The following is a 20,417-nucleotide window of genomic DNA, read 5'->3' as shown; positions in this document are numbered from 1 at the left end:
GCATGTGATTGTGTACTTGTGTGTGTGCTGGTTCTACACTACACAAATGAGTAGTCTACATCACACAGGTAATTAGAATAGCTGTAGGTTTTTCTTGGTAAGGAAATGGTGTTAACATTTGGATTAAATGTTTTCATTTTTCATAATTCTAGTTCACTCAAGATAGTGCCTCTGCAGCATTCAGAACAAGTAGTCCACAAGATTATAAGTAGTGTCACGTGGAACATAGAAGTAAATTAGGGTCCTTATTTGGTGTACTTTAGATGTCCTTCAAAGTTATCCCAGTATTTCACTTTAGTACTATTTTGAACTTAAATTTCAGTATTATGACTTTCAAATTTTATGAAATACTTTTTAACAAGTATGTTATGAAAGGTTTTGCTTTTACTTAAGCAGATGGCTAACCAGTATCTGTAATAAGAGGTTTTTACATTGCTATTTGACATATCTCATCTGGGCTGTCTAATAATTTTATAATTTTAAGTTGAAGTTATTTTTGTTTAAATGTACATTTCATGTTACTTGTTTTCACCAACTTATACTAATTAGTATTTTACTACATTTCTAGAGAAATTACTTTTTAAAATTAATTCTTTTTGTAAACTCATAAGCCTTTCATTTTGCAATTTTCACTAGGTTTCTTTACATTTTATTATTGTGTAACACATTAACAAATACATTGCTGCTGTTTTGCTTTTTCAAGAATGTGTGTCTCTGTGTAGCCCTAGCTATCCTGGAACTCCCAAATCTACCTGCCTTTGCTTCCCTGAATGCTGGGATTAAAGGCATGTACCACTACCTCCTTTCTAACAAATAAGTTAAAGTACAGATTTTCCACTATTGCCAGAGAAATAAGATTAACTATAACCTTCTGCCTCATTTCACCAGCAACTCATTTATTAAAGAAGATTGCTGCAATAGTTAATTACTACTTTGACACACCTCATTTTCTTTATCTCTCAAAGAAAAATGAAACACTAATAGACTAGCATATAGCCTCAACCTTTTTGGAAACATGCAACTTTTACTGCTTTAAAATATAATTGGTTTCTTTGTTTTCCTGCATTAAAAACAAGGAGGAAAGGCTGGTCTGCCCAAGCCAGGTGTTTCTTGTTGGCAGCCTGCTCCCTAATGACTGTTCTCATAGAGCAGCTGCCTACTAGTCAGCTTTGTATGGCCTATTGTTGATGCACACCCCTCGTTAATACACATGCTGCCCGGGGCAGACACAAGAATGACATCAACTTGCTTATCTTAGAAACCTACGAACCTGATGCAGGGTGCTGAGGTTGTCTTGCATCTGCCTGACTAACTAATTGTGAGCTCTCTGGCCTGTGATTGGCTGTAGTTCCAACTCGGTAATAGGTTAAGCAAAGACATTGCCATTCCATCTGTTCAACCACTCATTGTTCTTCTTGCCTGCCTGGAAGTCTGCAGCTAAAACTGTGTTGTTACTGCTGAAGCTACCACAGAAACCAATGTCTTTGTACTTTCCTGCAAATGTAAGTATTCGTGATACTTAGTGCTTTCAGAAGTTAAACTTTGCTGTAAGAGCTAGAATTTCATCTCTATGAAGGATAGGAAGCACCACAAAAGAAAACCTGCAAATGTGTTAGTGCTAGTATACCCGAGAATCTGGTTCTCCCTGTAAAAATACATTTGTGAAGCTGAGTCTTGTAATGGGGATTTTGCAAATAATTCCTTATAGCTTCATGAGTGCTTTTAAACCATAGGCATTACACACAATCATTTGGAGCTTAAGACAAGTTATAAGGAAGTTCTAATATCGTGATAAACAATAAATTTAGATTTTATCTTGTCAAATGTTTATGTTTCTTAAGGTATCACTGTCATAGCTAGTTCCTGTGAAATGCTGGTCAGATTCAGTAGATTTTTCTATTGTGTTAAGAGTCTAGTTTGCAGAGATGGATTGATACTGATAAATGTTTCCAATAACTGGTTTTAAAGATGATGATTAAGCATTCAGTTGCCTGCCTTGTCAATGATTTCAGTATTCATGTAGAATTTATTTCCTCTCTCCTACCTCTTTTCCTCTTGTGCTAATTTCAGATATTAGATTGAAGATGCCATTCCAGTTAACTTTCAAGAGTCCTGTAATGGGGAAGTGAGAAGCAGACAAAGACTTTCATCTGTCAGTTCGGGGGTGGGGAAAGAACATAAAGGGTTAAAGGGAGGTTTTCGTTTCTACCACATGCCCTATTGTGTGAACATATGCATAAGTCTATTGAAAGTTTTCAGAAGATAGGCAGGCCACCAGTTGCTGGTCTCCTGCAGTTCCAGTAGACATCTGTTGCCCCAGAACATTAACCAATCTGTTCAAAGGGACATCCTTCCTTTGTTAGTTAGAGGGATGCAGACAACAGTGCTCACTCAAATACAATGGTAATTAAATACGCAAAGACCATCACAGTAGGTATTTATTACATATTCATTATTTTATTTTCATTGTTCTCATTGTAGAGCCATTTGGATAACAACCAAAACCTACTTTCATGGCATTGTAACTTTACAAACAAATAACTTGAGGTAACAAGTTTATGGCCTAATATTCCTCATCACTGTAATGCTGTTTAGAATGCTAATAACTAGCTTTACCTGGTTTGAAATGAGTTATTATCCAAGTTATCTGTTGAGAATTTTCAATCCTTTCACTAGAAGAATTCCAATATATGTGTAATTTCAGGTCAGTACCCTTTAAGTCCTAAACCTGCTTTTAGGCACTACAGAGTTATTTTTTGCAAAAGAGTAAGTTTTTCTTCATCATCATCTATAAAATTAGCATAATTCATTCTTTTTCAAAAAATACTATTATTTAATTTTTAGATGTCTTTATCAAGATAAAAGTGAGTTTCTGATATAATATCTAGAAGTAATCTATGGATTTTTGAAAGTGGAAAGGTCTTTTAGATTATTGTATTTTTACCTAGTACCTTTTATGTTCAAGAATATAGTGTGTAAATGCCATGTATAAGGGCTCTGTGATACAAAGTTTACAGTTTCTGCTCAGAGTTTCGCAGCAATTCTGGGAGTACAAACTAGTTTGCCTGTGTGTGAAACTTTGACCCTGCTTTTGCATGATTAGAGGAAAGTTACACTTACCAGTGGATATCTGTTTGAGTGTTATGAATATTTACATAAGCTTATGTTTGACTGAAAAATGCACAGCTTCAAAGTCTGAGCTGTTCATGATTTAGCAATTAAGAAAAAGATATTATTCATTACGTAGGATAAGTAACACATTGTGTTGTCTTTTTCTTTTGAAAACTTAGTAGTCATTAAGAGGCTAAACAGAATTAAATACCATGCTGTTCTTTATTCTGTAATGTTTTGTATGTTAGCTTCTTGTAAGCTTTGCATCTTCTACTACTATTTGTATCTCTTTTAAGCCTTTAGGCTAACATTTAAATTTTTATTTAATAATTTTAAGATTCTGTCAAAATCTGGGTTGTTTTTAAATGCCATATTAAGTCAGGGCAACTTTTTACTAGCTACAACTTGATCAAAGGGCTCTAAAGATTGAAGCTTTAAAAACCAAATCTTTACCATTTCAATTAATATAAATCTGGTTATTTCAAATGTTAATTTAAAACCCAGACTATTTACTTTTAACATTGAGAAACATTATTGTATATTATTGAAAAATAGTGTAAAATGTTATTAAATATTATGTACATGAATTGTTTCAAGTTGAAAGTATTAGTGTTTGTTAACTATATTACTATAAAGAACTATTAAATGGCTTAATATTATAAAAGCAACCAAACATCCATTTCTCCCTGTCTTGCCATATAGCCATGTGCTAAATAAAGTACATAGATGAGCAGATTCTGAAACTACCACTCACTGGTATTTTTTCATGTACTAGATTGAGGATGAAACAGAAGAATTCATTGAAATGCAGTTTTAGAGCGGTCTGACTTTCTGCTTCAAAACTTTACAGTATCAGAGTTTGTCACTTTTAAAAGTAAAAATTAAGGAAATCCATATATCCTTCAGTCATTAATTTTCATCCTAATGTTTTTCACTGTCTGTATTTGCTGTGTATTCATCATGTCCAATATAGGTTCTCTAGCTCAAAACCACAACAAAACTGCTCAATATTAAAATAATATTCCCTAGTTCAACGTAGCAATTTGGTCAGCAAGTCATTATCTTAAATTATCTCACAACAGTACTTATGCAAAACCAAAACTTTTCAGGGGAGATCAGAAATGTTTCCCATTAAATGCACTTCCTGCAGTCAGAACAGATTGTGGGGTTTACAGAACAATGATGTCGGAGCTTCCAGATTGGTTTGGCAGCTTCATTGTTCTCTGAGGGTAAACCAGACGCACTTAAGTCCCAGTCTCTTTTATAGGCTTTTGTTCATACCAAATTATTCTTTCACTGTGCTAGCATTCATGATGGCATGTTAAAGGAGTGCAGCTTAGCAACCATCTTCTGGTTGCCAGGCAGCCCAGCTTCCAATAGATTTTCCTTGTTTAAGATACTTTTGGTAGGAGCTCTACTAAGGCCACGGTGTAGATTTTTCTTTTAACTTTATCCCATTATTGGGATGCTGTTGTGATTTGTTACTTGCATTATGGTGTTAGTACATTACTGTAGTTAATAAATCACAGGGTGTACAGATTCACTTTCAAAATTCCTTCCTTAATTCTAAGTAATTGGGCCGTGCATCTCCATATTAATAGAAAAGTTGAAATGGACACAGCTTCATATGAAGCAGATGTTCTTTATCAGTGGGGCATCCAGAATAGGGAGGTCGGGTGCTTCTTTAGCAAGTGTTGTATGAGTAGAACAGTGGTATTCAAGTTATTAGCCAAGAACAAACCCTGAAGAAAGTCCTATAGAAATGTGTAGGACTTCTACCCCAAGGAAATACTGAAATTTTGTAGTTTTTAAAAATTGCATATTTTCCAGTATTCATCCTAGTTAATAAAATTCAATACACTTAATAGAAATGTTTGATACTGAGTGGGTTTATTGGGTAAACTTTAAAGTTTCTCAAAAAATCAGCCTTTTAATGTTTCTTCTGGCATATGTATTTTGTTAAACTGATGCAATTTAAAAAAATGTTTCTCCAATTTTCTTCACTAGATTAATTAGGTTTTTTTTTTAAATGACAACCTTAGGTTCACTAATTAATGGTAGAAAAGCAGAGTTGCTTTTATCAGTATACTCCTGTTGTTGATACAGTATTTGTGGAGTAAAAACAGAACATAACCTTACTTTTCTGACATTCCTAGAAGAGAAATAAATTATTTCTAATAGGTCTTAAGGAAAAGTAGTGTAACAAAAACATTTTAAACAATAAAAATATTCCTGCAAGGAAAATGGAGAAGTGAGCTTTTAACAAAATGCAAGTATGTTGTTAATTAATCTGATGCAATACAAAATACTTTTATCAAACCAAAAAACTGATATGACAATGTATTTGTTTGCCTCAGATTTTATGTAAAATATTTAATTTCACTGCTCTCAACAAATGTATATTAAAAAACTTTTTTTCTTGAACGAAATAGACTACTGTGTCTCTGCCACTTAATAAAGGATCATAATACTTAGAAGTATATTCTGTTACAATGCTCAGTATTCACAAAGTTGTAATTGTTAATGAAAATTATATTCATCTCAAAATGGAAGGAAATTAGCCCCTTCCTTCCTTTCTTTCTTCCTTCCTTTCTTCCTCCCTTCCTTCCTTCTTTCCTCCTTCCTCCTCCTCCTCTTCCTCCTTCTTTCTTCTTCTTCTTGAGACAGTGTCTCTCTGTAACACAGGCTGAATTGGAACTCACTATGTAGCCCAAGCTAATCCCAAACATACCGTTTTCATGTTTCAATGTCCCAGTCACTAATATCGCAGGCATACAGCAGCATGCTTGGGTAGGGATGTAATTAGCTTTGTGATTATTCAATTCCTTACTGACTAGTTTAGATATGTATCCCTTCATTTCAGTATCTAAATTTATTTTTTAAAACTTTCACATATGAGTACTATCTTTACATCATTTACTCTCTCCCTCTCCTTCAACATGAATGTGCCCCCCACCTTGAAATTCATGATCTCTTATTCTTTAATTGGTACACACCTACACATCAGTACACAGAGAGGGGAGAGAGACAGAGACAGAGAGAGAGACAGAGACAGACAGACAGAGAGAGAGAGAGAGAGAGAGAGAGAGAGAGAGAGAGAGAGAGAGAGAGAGAGAGAGAGAGAACAAACCTTTGTAAAGCCCAGTGTGATTTAGTGTTTACTTTGCTGCTGCCTTGGAGGGATTCATGTAAAGGAGTCTTGGTAAGTTTGCTATGGGTGATGAGCGGCTTCAGACAAAATACAAAGTAGGCAGTCAGTAGTTTGGCAGTTCTGACTTGTTTGCTGAGGGAAGATTCAAACAGTAAATATGATCTATTAAATACCTTACGATTTTCTCTAGGAATACGGGGTACTCTGCATTCAAGAATACAGGAAAAGCAGCAAAGTGGAGTCAAGTGTGCAGAACAGCTTCATGGGCTTGAAGGACCACCTGGGGCATGACCTTGGCCACCTTTATATGGAGAGCACTGATCCACAGATAAGTGCAGCTGTGCCTTGGCCTATGGGAGAGAAACCAACAATGGATACAGTCAGTTCAGGGAAGGAAGAAAAAGAGGTGTCTGAAGAGAGTGTGAGCTCCGGGGACTCTGAAGAAAGCACGAATTCTGATCATGAGTCAGGACAGCTGAGTAGCCTTTCAGTGGAGCCATGCTTGTTAGCCAAGACTCACAGGCAGTTATGTCGGTCTCCCTGCTTAGAGCCTCACCTGCTTAAACATAGTGACGCGTGTCTGCAAGACTTTAAACCAGATGGGTCCCAGACTCCATCCAAGGAAGTGAAGAAACCCCCTGATGTGGTTCGAGAATACCAAACAAAACTGGAGTTTGCACTGAAGTTAGGTTACTCTGAGGAGCAGGTCCAGCTCGTGCTAAACAAACTTGGTACTGATGCTTTAATCAATGATATATTGGGAGAACTTGTCAAACTTGGAAACAAAACTGAAGCGGATCAAACAGTTAGTACTATAAGCAGTGTAATGCGGGAAACATCATCGCTGGAATCTCAGAGGTCTGAGTCTCCGATGCAAGAGATTGTAACAGATGACGGCGAAAATCTGAGACCAGTAGTTATTGATGGTAGCAATGTGGCAATGAGGTAAGTTTTTTTTAATCTTTACTGAAGCTATTACTAAATCTTTGAAAGTTATTCCAGTTCTTTGGCTGTTTTCCTATTCATAGACATTAAAATCTCTCAACATTAACTTTTAGAAAACACTTATTTTTTTATCTTTGAATAGATATTCTTTTTTAGATACTCCTTTTTTATTTTTCTTCCTCTTGACTCAAGTGCTACAGCTTAAAAATTAGTGTCTATTATCAGCTTAGTGTTGATTGTGAGTTTTTAAAGAAATCAAGTATGATGGCATTCAACAAATCGTTTTTATATGAAACAAAACCTGTTTTCACATGAAAATAACTTGGGATAACCCGATTCTTCTAGAAGATAAAAATCCATTCTTTTGGTTTGATAACAAATCAAAGATACACTTTTCAGGTCTGTGCTCCATTCAAGAAATGTAATTAAAACATAATTCTTTAGGAACTGAGGAAACATTTTATTCAAGTGAAGTTGATGCCCTAAAGTTAGATGGTTCTAAATTCAGTCATTGTAGTTAAGTTCCCACCATATTCACTGCATTGGAGGAGGAAAAGACCTAAAAAGACATAAGATCTTCAACAGCTTAGAGTTTCAGCTATTGTGTATCAAAAGGAGATCTTGGAAATACTAGACGAGAAATTGTTGAAAGAGTTTTCTCTGGCTGTGTTTTCAGTGGCAATACAATGCAAACTATATGTTATTTGAAATGTCTTACTATTTCACTAATACATATAAAATAACATTCCAACATATAATCAAGTTTTAAAAGTTACTTGTGAAAATGAGATTTTGGAATGTGGTACAGTGTATCTTTTTCTGGAATTGTGCTATTTTAGTGCTCAGTAGCACATGTGGCTATTAACTACCATAATAGGTAGTAATTTTAGAATGTCACACATTGAAAACACCTGAAATTCAAGGTGTAGCTTAGACAGTTATTCATAAGAATTGTTTATGTGACAATCTATATTGAAATCTTAAAACAGTTGTCTCTTGTAGGCCACATAAAATATGAAGAGGACTAGTATGTACTTTTCTATGCAGCCCTCCAGATGGAGGCAGCAGGATCTTTCATTTATCAGCAACTAGACTTACAGTATCTAAATTACTTACCATAGCTAAACATTCAAAACTAAATATGTGTGACTTCAGAGGGTACACCCTTCATCATATAGTAAAAGAGGAAATGTGACAAAGGTTATAGCCAAATTGTGCAAGGCTTTAATGGAGCTTGGGGATGTAGTTTGTTGGAAATACACTTGCGTAGCATGTATAATTCTATGAGTTAATCCCTAACAATGCAATAAGGCCTCAAATGCTTTGCAATCCAAAGAGAACCAAAGGGTTTTAGATAGAAGAATGCTTTACAACAACTTGTCAGTGATGTGTAGCAAGTAGGAGACAATTTTAATGAGAACAACACATTCTATGGAATGAAGAGAACCCTGACAAGTACCATAGAGCTATGAAAGCATGCTATTTGGTCTTTTCCAAATTTTGTGACAGAATGATGGTTTTTCTTATAATAACCCAGAAGTACCAACTGATTACCTTGATGATAATATGTAGTTGCAAAGTCTATGAAATTGCCATGAAGAAAGTAATAAGGACAGTTGTAAATCTTGGGGCAATACCTGTTGTCATAGCTATATGCCAGAATTACCAGAGCTATTTTTAATCCCAGCATTTGTGAGGCAGAGGCAGGCAGATCACTGGAAGTTTGAGGCCAGCCCCTGAGTTCCAGAACATCTAGGGCTACACATAGCAACCCGTCTTGAAAAACTAAATGAACATACAAACAAAAGAACATCTTCTAGTGTTGTAGAGCTAAAGAGCCTGATTTGTTTGAGTGAAAGGAAAGCCCAAATACCTTTTTTTTTTTTTTTTTTTTGCTTTGCTGTTTTTATAGGTAGACATTGGGAATCAACAACATTAAAGTATTGACACTGTTAGAAATATTTATAGTGCTGGAAAGACTAAGAGACAAAAAATGTCATCGAACAGAGGAAAGGAAGGCTTTTAAGAGAGAATATCTCATGTTGTGCTTTAAAAAAAAGTCACAGGGCATCACAGCCAGGAAAATGTTTTCAAGAATCCCGTAACGTATTGAAGACAGAAGCCCAAATGCTGACTGTTACTCTAGAACAGTACAGTCGTTCTTAACCTGTACATCATGACCCCTTTGGGGGTTGAATGAGCCTTTACAGGGATCATATATCAGATATTTACACTGCAATTCATAACAGTAGCAAAATTACATTTACGAAGTAGCAAAGAAAATAGTAATTTTATGGTTGGGTCACCACAACATGAGGGACTATATTAAAGGGTCACAGCATTATGAAGATTGAGAACCACTGCTCTAGAAGATTAACACAGGAAGGGAACGACAAAGAGAAAAAGTTGGGGAAGGATTTTGTTGAGTTTTAATTTGACGCATTGAGCATTACCTACAGAAAAGCTTTGATGCCAGACACATGGCATAGTTAAAACATTTCAAACAATGTTTATACAAACAAACATCTGCCCACACCTAATTAGGGCTCTATTCTGTAGCCCTTGCTATAAAATTGGGGCCATGCAGATCAATTTCTTTTCTTCATCACATATTTTAATCTGGCACCTAAACTGAAGTGCTTCAGGCATTTCAGGAGGGAACAAGTTGACAGGAAATTATTATAGCAGTATTATTCTGTCAGTCACAATAAGGCATTTCACCATGTCTATGATTTAAAAAAAAACAGAATTCATGAAAATTTATAGGAAGCTTATACATTCTGCCATTTATAAATTCTATCTACAGCTACAAAGTTGTTTATAAATACATATTTACTTCAGGTCCAAAATTTTTCTATAACTAAAATACAGAGAGATTTCCTCCATTTTATGCTACATACATATTATATACTTTCACTTTTAAACTTAATTGTCTGTTCATGCCAAGCTTAGCAAGCCTGTTTTGTATATAATATATGTACACATGTAGTAGATTATATGTGATAAGTAAATATGGACCTAGTTTGGAATCTTATTTTGTTATCTTTCTTATTTCCTGACAGCTCCATAAATAAGTATTTCATTCTTAGTTAAATGCTAAGCACAGACTTGATATACACAGTCATATTAAATGCATATTTAAAATAGGAGAGCAATACCACTTTTATTCAAAATACAAAATGGGATGAGGATTGAACACAGGACCTGATGAATGCTAGGCAAGCTACTGTTAAAATTCCCCAGCTCCCTTTTGGGATTTTACAATACTCGGTTCTCTGGGGCAGGTGAGATGGCTCAGTAGTTAAGAGCACTGGCTGTTCTTCCAGAGAGCCAGAGTTCAATTCCCAGTACCCATATAGTGGCTCACAACCATCTATAATGGAATCTGATGACCTCTTCTGGCATGCAGGTGTACATGAAGACAAACCACTCACATAAAAAATAAATAAGTTTTAAAAAAGAAAAGCTGAAATTAAAAAACAAAAGACAATACTTAGTTCTCTATGTGATACTCTTCGCTTTTCCTCCAGTTGGTTAAAGCCTCCAGCCTCTGTTTTCAGATTTTTTGTTGTTGTTGTTTTTGAGACAGGGTTTCTCTATGTAACAGCCATATCTGTCCTGGAACTAGCTCTGTAGAACAGGCTGGCCTTGAACTCACAAAGATCCACCTACCTCTGCCTCCCGAGTGCTGGGATTAAAAGTGAGCACCACCACTGCAAGGCTCTGTTTTCAGATTCGTAAAGGGAGAAGTCCTATTGTCAATTTTGTTTATCAGGATGAGAGATATTTGTTAGCAATGCTTAATGTGTAATAGACAGTCAATAAATTACAGGTATTCTTACCTTAAAGAACTAATCTCTCAATCAGGAATATAGCAACAAATGAGAATTTAGGCTATAGCTGTAGCTTACTGGTAGAATACTTGACTCCCATGAATGAGGCCCTAAGGTTCAATTTGAAATACTGTTCAAGAGAGAGAAAACAAAACTTAAACAGTTATCCTGGTTTTATTTTTATTCATGAACCATTTTTTGAGAATTTCATATATAAGTACACTATATTTACATAATTTTACCCCTTTCTCCCCTCCAACTCCTCTCATTTTTCCCAGCCACACCCTCTCAAATTCATATTCTCTTCTTCTATTATTATTTGTTTTATATATACTTACACGTGTATATACACATGTGCATGCACAACCTGAGTCTAAATATTGTTACCTAAATGCATGTGTTTAGGGATGAGCACTTAGGTAACCTACAGGGAGCTTGTTCCTGAAGAAAACTGTTTTCTGTCTCTCAGAAATTATTGACTGCCCTTCTACTAGGGGTGTGACCTTACGAACCTTTTCCCATCTATGTTGACATGCCATCTGGTATGGTCTTGGGCAAGTCATAGCCATAGCTTTTATAAACTATGAATGATGTATTTTAATAATTACATTGATTTCAATCATCATCTCCTCAATGACAGTTTACACAGTGTCACAAAGGAGTCTCCAGAATATATATAAAATGGGTCTGAAAAGTTGTAGAGCTTTTCTGTTGCCTTAGAGAGCATGCTGCTGCTTTTAGCTTGGTTAATGATTTTCTTTTTGGTGGTGATGGCTGTTGTTGTTGTTGTTGTTTTTAATGTGCTTCAATGATAAGAATTGAATAAAGTCTGTTGAATACACAATTTGCCACAAACTTACAGATGAACACTCAACTTACTCTACTGCAGTTTATAATAGGTACTTCACCACCAACCAGGTATAGGATCATCAAGGACCTAGTATGCAAAACTTTTTAGAAAAGAATGAACTGTTTTTAAAGAAATCTCTAAACTTTACTATAAAGTGATGGGAACCAAAGAAGTACTTGCTTTCTGGGTGTGAAACAGAGCTAGCTAGTCTGAGAAACTCTGACAAATGGCTGTAGCTAATATCAATTCTTTTTTTAAATGAGCTAAATTATTTCATATATTATTCACTCAGGAAATAGGCCTCTTTCCTTAATAGTAATATTTCATAATCATGAAATTTATACTCCATTTATAGATATGGAAACAAAATACAATATTTACCCTAATTGCTGGAATTCTTACTGTTATGATTGTTGTTTCTTCAAAATCAGTGATTCCATTAAATTTGGGATAGCAATAGAATATAAAACTGGTCTCTCTCCATATGTTCCCATTAGTTTAAATTAGTGTATTTCCTTAAATCCAGTTATTTTAAATTTTTTTCAGGTTTCAATGATTTATCATGTTGTTTAGAAAGTACAACTTGTGAGCTGTCAGGGGTAAGAATTAGTTGCTGTTAGGATCCCTTGGTTTCCAAAAATGTTTTATTTCTTTAGTATGCTTCAAGGGCCTCGTCTTCTGACATTCAAAATGAACTAAATCTCCACATTCTACCTAAGTCTCTTCCAGATTTCATACAAAATGAGAATGACAAATAAGAAAAAAAAAAAAACAAGAGGCCTGGAGAGATGGCTCAGCCATTAATGGATATGCTCACAACCAAAAATATAAGGAAAAAACCAAGACCCTTATCATTACTGCCACATATTGGAAAGGAAGCTGGGACACCTGTCCTCTTCTTTATATGCCCTAAGTGTTAAGCCCTGCTCCATCATTACAAGTCTTCTGTCTTGGTCAGTGAACTTAGGTTTCTGTGTTGGGTCGAATCTCCTGGCTGATAAGTAGACCAGAAATCCTTAGAACATGTTTGTGCCAATTATCAGGACCAATATTTCGTTGCTTAATACTCTCACATAAACTTCTTTTGCTAGTAGGATCTGTGTTGTGTTACCTCTGTTTGTGCTGACGAACCACCAGATGAATCTTACCCAAGGAAGAATGGTGTAGTAGATTGACATTTAGGAGAGATGACTCCATAGGGAAATTTAGAGAATGTTTGAGAACTAAAACTGGAGATAGGAATATGGGCATAACGGTGAACAACTGGAGAAGAAGATGCACTAATAATACCAATACTTTTATATGCCAATGAAGTAGCACAAAACAGAGAAATAATCCAACTATTTGATTAACATTTTATAGTCTACCTCCCACAAAGACTCCTGTTGGAAAACAAATGGTATTAGTACAAAGCTGGCAGAAAAGTGCTCCAGGTGAGTCATCAAGGTAGTTTTCTTAGTTTGAACAGAAATCAGATGCAAATTTTTAATGTGAATACAGAACAATGGTATGCAGAAGTCATGATGACTTTCCTTGATAGGAAAGCAGTGATCCAAGGCATGCACTCAGAAGATACACTCTGAGCTCAACAGTTTTTTCTCCTCCTCCATCTCCTCCTCCTCCTCCTCCTCCTTCTTTTGAGACAGGGTTTCTCTGTAACAGCCCTGGCTGTCCTGGAACTCTGTTTGGAGACCAGGTTGGCCTTGAACTCACAGAGATCTGCCTGCCTCTGCCTCCCGAGTGCTGGGATTAAAGACCTGAGCCACCACCACCCAGTGAGTTCAGCAGTTTGTACACTTAGATTGAAACTTCTGAGTCTTTCCTTTAAAATATAAAATACTTTATGCATGTAATCTGCTCTATGAAATTACACAAACTTGAGAACTCTTAAATATCAGCAGTGAACACTGTCTTGCCCAAGCTAAAATTCACCTTCAGTGGTGGGTTAGGTTTTCCTCCTTTTACCTGTCTACCATTTAAATATAGCACTGACTTACAATTATTAAAATCATGATGCTTTGATTAGACTTCAGGAGAAACTATGACTGGCTAGAGTTCATTCAGATAACCTTTGGCTCCCTCAATAAAACTGTATCAAAATCATGTATAATTGACCTTCCTGATCCACTGTAGTAGCCGCCAGCAGCTTATGGCTATTTATCTCAAAATATGTCTAGTTGGAATTGAGAATCCAATGTATGAAATGCATACGGATTTTCAAAGCATGCTACAAATAATATGTAAATTATTTCAATGACTTTAATGTTGATTATATTTGATATAATTATGTTAACTGAAACACATAATAAAATTGATTTCAGATTTTTTGTATGCTATGCTAGGTCACTTAAAATTACATATGTGATTCATATTTTCTGTTGGACATCTCAGTAGAATGCTTGTAAATCCAACTTGCTGCATGAGTTCAAGGGCAGTGTAATTTCCCTCAGGTATATCACTGGTATTACTTGCAAGCTGTCAGTACTCCGTTTCTCTTTCTGTTTATAATTTATAGAGTATGGAAAGAATCAGAGCTGGGATGTGTTTTTGTTTTTTAATTGTACCAGTGTAGAGTCTGATTGAGACAAAGCCTAATTATATCCCATAATAACCCTGTGACTTTAAGTACATAATTCATTGATATCATACATTTTATGAGAGCAGTGGCAGTCACCTCTCCTATTGCCTTACATATGTTTATTTAAATCATAACCTAAAAAATAGCAAACTAGTAAAGTTATTCACGGATCTTCACGTAACTAGCATTATTGATGACAACTGTCAAAACATGGTTAGAGTCCACATTTTCTGCTCTTACTAATTCACATGTTCGTTAATCTTTCCTCAGCAGATATGTTTTCTTTGTCATGTTTAGACTCATGGACCACTCAGACCTAGATTAGCAAGATGTGCTTCCATGCTGATCTTCCTGGGTCTCCCATGTAAGACAAAGAGCATCTTCCTCCTATTTCTCTACTTCCCAAGTATCAGCACTACCTCTCTTGCTGTGTTAATAATCAGCTTTGGTTGAATATTTTTATTTTCCTCAACCAGTGGTCTTTCACACTTTCTTTACCCAGAAAGCAATGCACTTTTGTAAAACTTGCTTGGAAGCAAAGTGGAATTCTGTTGGACCTGGAGCATGTTTGGGGGGCTTTGTTGCCCACTGAAAAATGTCCTTGCCTCTCTCCCCCAAAAAGCCTCTGTGCCCTTCTGTGGAGTTTCTGGCAGGAGCACAACTTGTGAACACTAAGTGACCGGTAACAGCAGGGTTTACTGTCCTGGGGTGATGGTTAGTGGTAGCAACCAGAGAACTAGGATGAGATCCACAGTGATTTGCTACTGTTGAGAAAAATCAGAGACAGTGCAGTAGAGTAGCTGAGAGAGTGACAGCAGGCGTGCCTAAGGAAGGAAACATGCTTATTAACCTTGGTCCTTCGGGAAAAGGGCTCCAGGTGCTTTCAAGCCCACAACATGAAATTAATTGTAGGTTCTCGAGTACAATGTGATTTAACTGGACTACAAAAATAGTAATCCAGAAAATAAAATGTTCTGTCTTTCTGTTGAAGGTGTTAGTTATTTGTACTACCTAAAACATAGAATAAATGAAATACATTTTCTTCCAAAAATTATTAAACATTGAAGGTCTTTAAGACATTTTTTTAGGTTGCTTTAAAATTTAAATCTATCTTTATGTGTCTAAGATAGTTCATGCATAAGGTCTAAAATCTGAAGAAAAAAATAAAATGAATTCAAATATTTGGGGAACACCTAGGCTTTATCTAAATAATTTGGTGTTCATCAAATATTTAATATTATATTACTATTATTCTGTGAATTCTTAATTATTTTTAATATCTATCTAAACATAAAGGACTTCAGGACTAGAGACTGGAACATGGTTCTTAAACATTAAAAAGTATTTTTCATCCTTTCTTTTATTGTAGATGCTTTGCTGACAACTCTGCTATGTAGTTTCATGATGGACAGTTTGGTATGAAGATCAATCAAATCTTAGGCATTGTGTATATTCATATTTCATCTTTCTAGGGACAGTATCACATAAAGGGACATTTTAGAATTTAGTAAATGTGTAGGTTAAGTGTTCTTGTTGTTTTAATGAAAGAAATGGAAGGTTGCAGAAAAGCATTTGTTTTGTTATTGAGTCCTCTAATTACCTTGCTACCTTTTGGTTTCTTTTGGGAATTAGAACTGTTTAGTGATGTCCTCAAGATACATAAGAATCATTATACTGTATGGTGAGATTGAAGCTATAAAGTCTTTTTTCCACATTCTAAACCAGTGTCCTTTCCTAAACATTGAGGACTCCAGGCTCATCAGAAACTGAGGGAAGTAATGTTGGTTGAAACCCTCTATTAGTAGGATACTCAAGACAGGCTTTTTATGTATATTACTTTTTTTGATTCTCACAATCACATATGGTTTTAAATATGGGAAATTGAGGTTTAGAATAAGAATTTGTCCAAGATCTGTAGAAAAGTGGCTTAAAAACAGAGACATGCCTAATTCCAGAGACAATTGCTATTTTCACCATATTAGCTTACTCTTGAAAATCCATCCCTATTTAAGTATAAAACATGTCATTCTGTGTACAATTTTTATAATTAGGTTGTAGATGTTCTGCAAATTATTTTTAAGGATAGCTTTCTTTTGATCACTTAGTTATATTTATACAATAAATATAAATATAGTTTATATAATTTTATGTAATAAAATGTCACCTATAATTTCAAAGGTTGTTTACAAGCATTATGATACGACTGTAGTGAAATAAACTTTGAAGGTATTTGAAAAGTAACACCTGTGTTCTTTCTTGCCCTTGACTACCATATAAATCATTAAGAAGCAATCTCCCTTAATAAATGACTTTACTCCTATTTTAAATTTCCATCATTTGCTGCTTGTGTCTCCCTTTGGATGATGACAATTACAATTCTAAAATAAGCTTTCTTTTCTTTGGCCTAGCCTAGTTAATGTTACAGCTGATGAAAATATGATATAGGGAATTGCATTTACTAGATAAGGTAGACCATGGTTGGTTTATCACCTTCCTTTTCTGAATCACAAAAATTATAATTAAATAAGTGGTTCCCTGAGTCTTTCTTTATATTAAAAATCTACTTTTATAATCTATTAACCCTCAGAAGTAGTTTATTGACATTAATAGCAAGTATACTTTAATTCTCCAGTGGTATTATGATATAAATTATTATAGACAAGTTTTGACTTCTCATGAAATTGCCTCCATGAGGACAGAAAAATAAAATAGATATGTTCTTCAGATATATTGCAGTGGTAAATATGAACAGATAATCCTTTTACATCTATGAAAAAAGTGATTTCACAGAGTATTAAAACATAGTGAAAGTCTTATAAAGAATACATTTTTAGTCAAGATAATTTGTATCTATCTTATCTCCTGCTGATTTCCAATTTACTAGGCATAGGGAGTTGCATATGCCTGAAACTATGATTGCCCTTGTAGAAGTAATAAGACTCAAATTATCCAACCCAATACTCAGTGGTCCCTGTGATAGTTTAATCTATAAATTAATTTCACCTTTTTTCTTGTACAAGGTCTATAGTATATTCTAGTATGTTTGTTTAGGAAGTCTCATTGACCCTAATAAATCAGTGGTTCACTTTCCATGTGATATTGCCACTAATTTAGGAAAGCCTATGTTCTTCACAGTCCATCGCATGGGATGGAAGGCAATCAGTATTCACTTCCATTCAAATGGGTGCATATTCAGGAGCTCAGGTGTCTTTTCTCCATGAAGCTTCAGAATGTGGAAGCTCTTGCTTGATAAAGCAGGTGTGTTTCCCACAAAGTAATGACCTTGAAACTCAAGAGGGGAGCATGAGAAGTCCTCTGATGTGACTTAGTTACTCAGGGACCTCAGAAGAAAGAACAGACAGAAGACTACCAAGAATTCTATCAACTGAGCTACATGTGTTTCCCGAGCATCCCCTGTGCAAACTTTTAACTGACCAGACAAGGTTGTAACTTAAGTCCCTTTACCTTCTTTGTCTTTCTCCATATTTTCCCTTGATTCTTACTTAGATTTGAATTTCCAGTAGCATAGTTGCCCCAAAGTAGAAAAGAGTCAGATTTTATTTCAATATGCTTCTAAGACCATCCTCATTTATTGGAAACAATTCCTAGTGGACCACTGATAAAGCTCACTGAGACTGAGCAGCCCTACTGGAACTTCTCCCAGATCAGCTCCTATGAAAGGATTTCATGGACTGCTGCCAGGACAGGGGCAGCCAGAGCTATTGGAGGAGATAGTCAGTGTCCTGTAACCATAGCATAACCTATGAAGAGGTTATCTTTTACCTCTGCCTCCTGTTTATAAGAATGAGACCTGGGCTTCTCTTATCAACCATCCACAAGTGCTGAGTCTGGCACTTCAAGCTCTTACCCATTTTGCTCCCCAGAAACTCAGTACTTAAAGTAGGGGTTTGGAATTTTCCCTGGAAATCCAATCCCACTAAACCAAAATAATTGTGGGAGGGAGGCTCTTAGTAAATAAATATGCATGGTCTCTTACTTAATTCAAGATAACTATGAATCCTCCAACATACTCACCTAACATGAGGTGTGCATAAGAGATGTCAGCTATACTTATTACTACAGTATTGGTATAAAAAGAAATTGATACCTAAAAGAACATATTAAATAATAAATGAAGGGTCAGCTATTTTATTGAGTGGGAAGACACTCTGAATGCATGCTGAGTTAGTATGTGCTTGCAAAGCTATAGTAAATTTTCTGCTCTTTGTATGTAGAATTAGAAATGTAGTCCTGTTTTAAAAATAGTCAGCAGTTGATTTGTGTCTGTTGATATAGTACATGTTTAGATCCTGCTCTTTGAGATGTTTTGTCAGACTTACTGTGTCTTCTCCATCAGTGTCGCCTTAGCTGCTCCTTGTATCTATTATTGCCTCAATAAAGATACATGCCTCAATAAAGAGAAACCTAATTCAGTGTCCCCCACATTCTTCTCACTGTCCAAGTCCTATCTGCAATTTGGAGCCACCTGGTGGTTTTCTTTTCAGACTCCTGTATTACTCGGATAATTCTGACTTGGTAGTTAGTGGGGACTTTTATCCAAGGTCATGTTTGTGAACTTCTGAGTAAGCATTCATTTTTAATACTGTATTTTTATTAATTCTTTGAGAATTTCATATAATATATTTTGCTAATGCTAGTCCAGGGATGGATCTGCCTAGGGGCAGCAAGAGAATGAAGAAAAGACAGATGCAGAAAAGCTGGGTTTGGATGAACTCTACTTTATTCTGATGGAGAACCCATAGCATCCCAGAAGCTCAGCATGTTTGTTACAGAGTTGAACAGAGAGGCAGGGTTATTGCCTACAGCTGAATAAGGAGGTGGGCTTATTACATACAGATAAGCAAGGAGGCAGAGTTTATCTGCATCAAGGATCTGGATTTAGCTAACCTCAGGAGGAGCAGTCTCTGAAGGGAAATAGTCTTCATGTTGTAAATATCTGCATGCACTATCAGTATCGTCAACATTCAGATATCCACCACCAAGGAAGGCTTTCCCATTTTTCATGGGTCGGAGGCTATGGGGTCCTTGACATGCTGTGCCCATGTCAGCAGCACACATTCACTCAGGATTTCACTTACTCCGGACTTCCTCTGTTCGCTACATATTTTTATTGTATTCACTCCCCTCCCCCAGGGTCAACCCCTAGCCCCTCCCAATTTCTTGTCCTCTTTTGTTTTTAATAATCCATTGAGTCCAATTTGTGCTTCTCATATACTCATGAATGTGGGGCCATCCACTGGAGCAAGGTCAACCTACCAAGGGCCACACACATCCTTAAAGAAAACTGACTTTCTCCCATTAAGAAGTGATCAGCTGTCTGTAGCTCCTTAGGGCAGGGTACTCATGAGCCCATCCCACCTCCATGCTAGAATGTTGACTGGCTTGATCTTGTGCAGACAGACACGGCTGCTGTGAGTCCACGATTCCTATCATGTTCAGAAGATCCTGTTTTGTTCTGGTCCACCCCAACCCTCTGGCTATTTCGATCTTTCTCTCCATCTTCCACAGTGGTCCCTAATTCTTAGGATGAAGGAAGGTATAGGTGCCCTATTTGTATCTGAGCACTCCACTGACAACATTCATTTATGACCTGATCAGTTGGAAGTTGGATCAGAAAATCTTGGATACTGGGGGACTTAACCTGCACAACCCCACTTGCCTTTTTTTCCCGTCTCCTTGCAAAGGTAGGAATATTGACTTACCTCTACTTGAAATCTAATTCTGGTTAGAGGATGGAAACCATTGGCTAACTGCATTGAATTCAACTTTGGGATGCTGTAGAGTTTAATGTATCTGGATGTGAAATTACTATGTTTTAGAGAAAGTACGCCTTCAACTTTATAATATTGCCAAATTGCTCTCCCAAATAGTTACATCAATTTACACTCCAACCTGTAATGTATGAGTTCCTTTTTTCACACATTCTTG

At 35.9% G+C, this 20,417-nt stretch overlaps 1 protein-coding gene across 5 annotated transcripts in view; it reads left to right on the top strand.

Annotated features, from left to right (window-relative positions):
- Positions 1–20,417, top strand: part of Zc3h12c (zinc finger CCCH-type containing 12C) — a 57,225-nt gene that overhangs the window by 17,965 nt on the left and 18,843 nt on the right. For 4 of the 5 annotated variants that reach the window (XM_013112904.3, XM_040729981.1, XM_040729982.1 and 1 more), the window contains one exon: positions 6,453–7,207. In XM_013112904.3, the coding sequence (XP_012968358.1) occupies positions 6,453–7,207 (755 nt within the window). Of the gene's footprint in view, positions 1–727; positions 1,503–6,452; positions 7,208–20,417 lie in introns of those variants that run through there. The other variant, XM_021226820.2, reaches the window with a different exon arrangement.

This window comes from Mesocricetus auratus, unplaced genomic scaffold (assembly GCF_017639785.1).
Source record: "Mesocricetus auratus isolate SY011 unplaced genomic scaffold, BCM_Maur_2.0 Super-Scaffold_100022, whole genome shotgun sequence".
NCBI lineage: Eukaryota > Metazoa > Chordata > Mammalia > Rodentia > Cricetidae > Mesocricetus > Mesocricetus auratus.
Note: the sequence above shows the minus strand (reverse complement) of the source record. Positions and strands in the feature narration are given on the sequence as shown.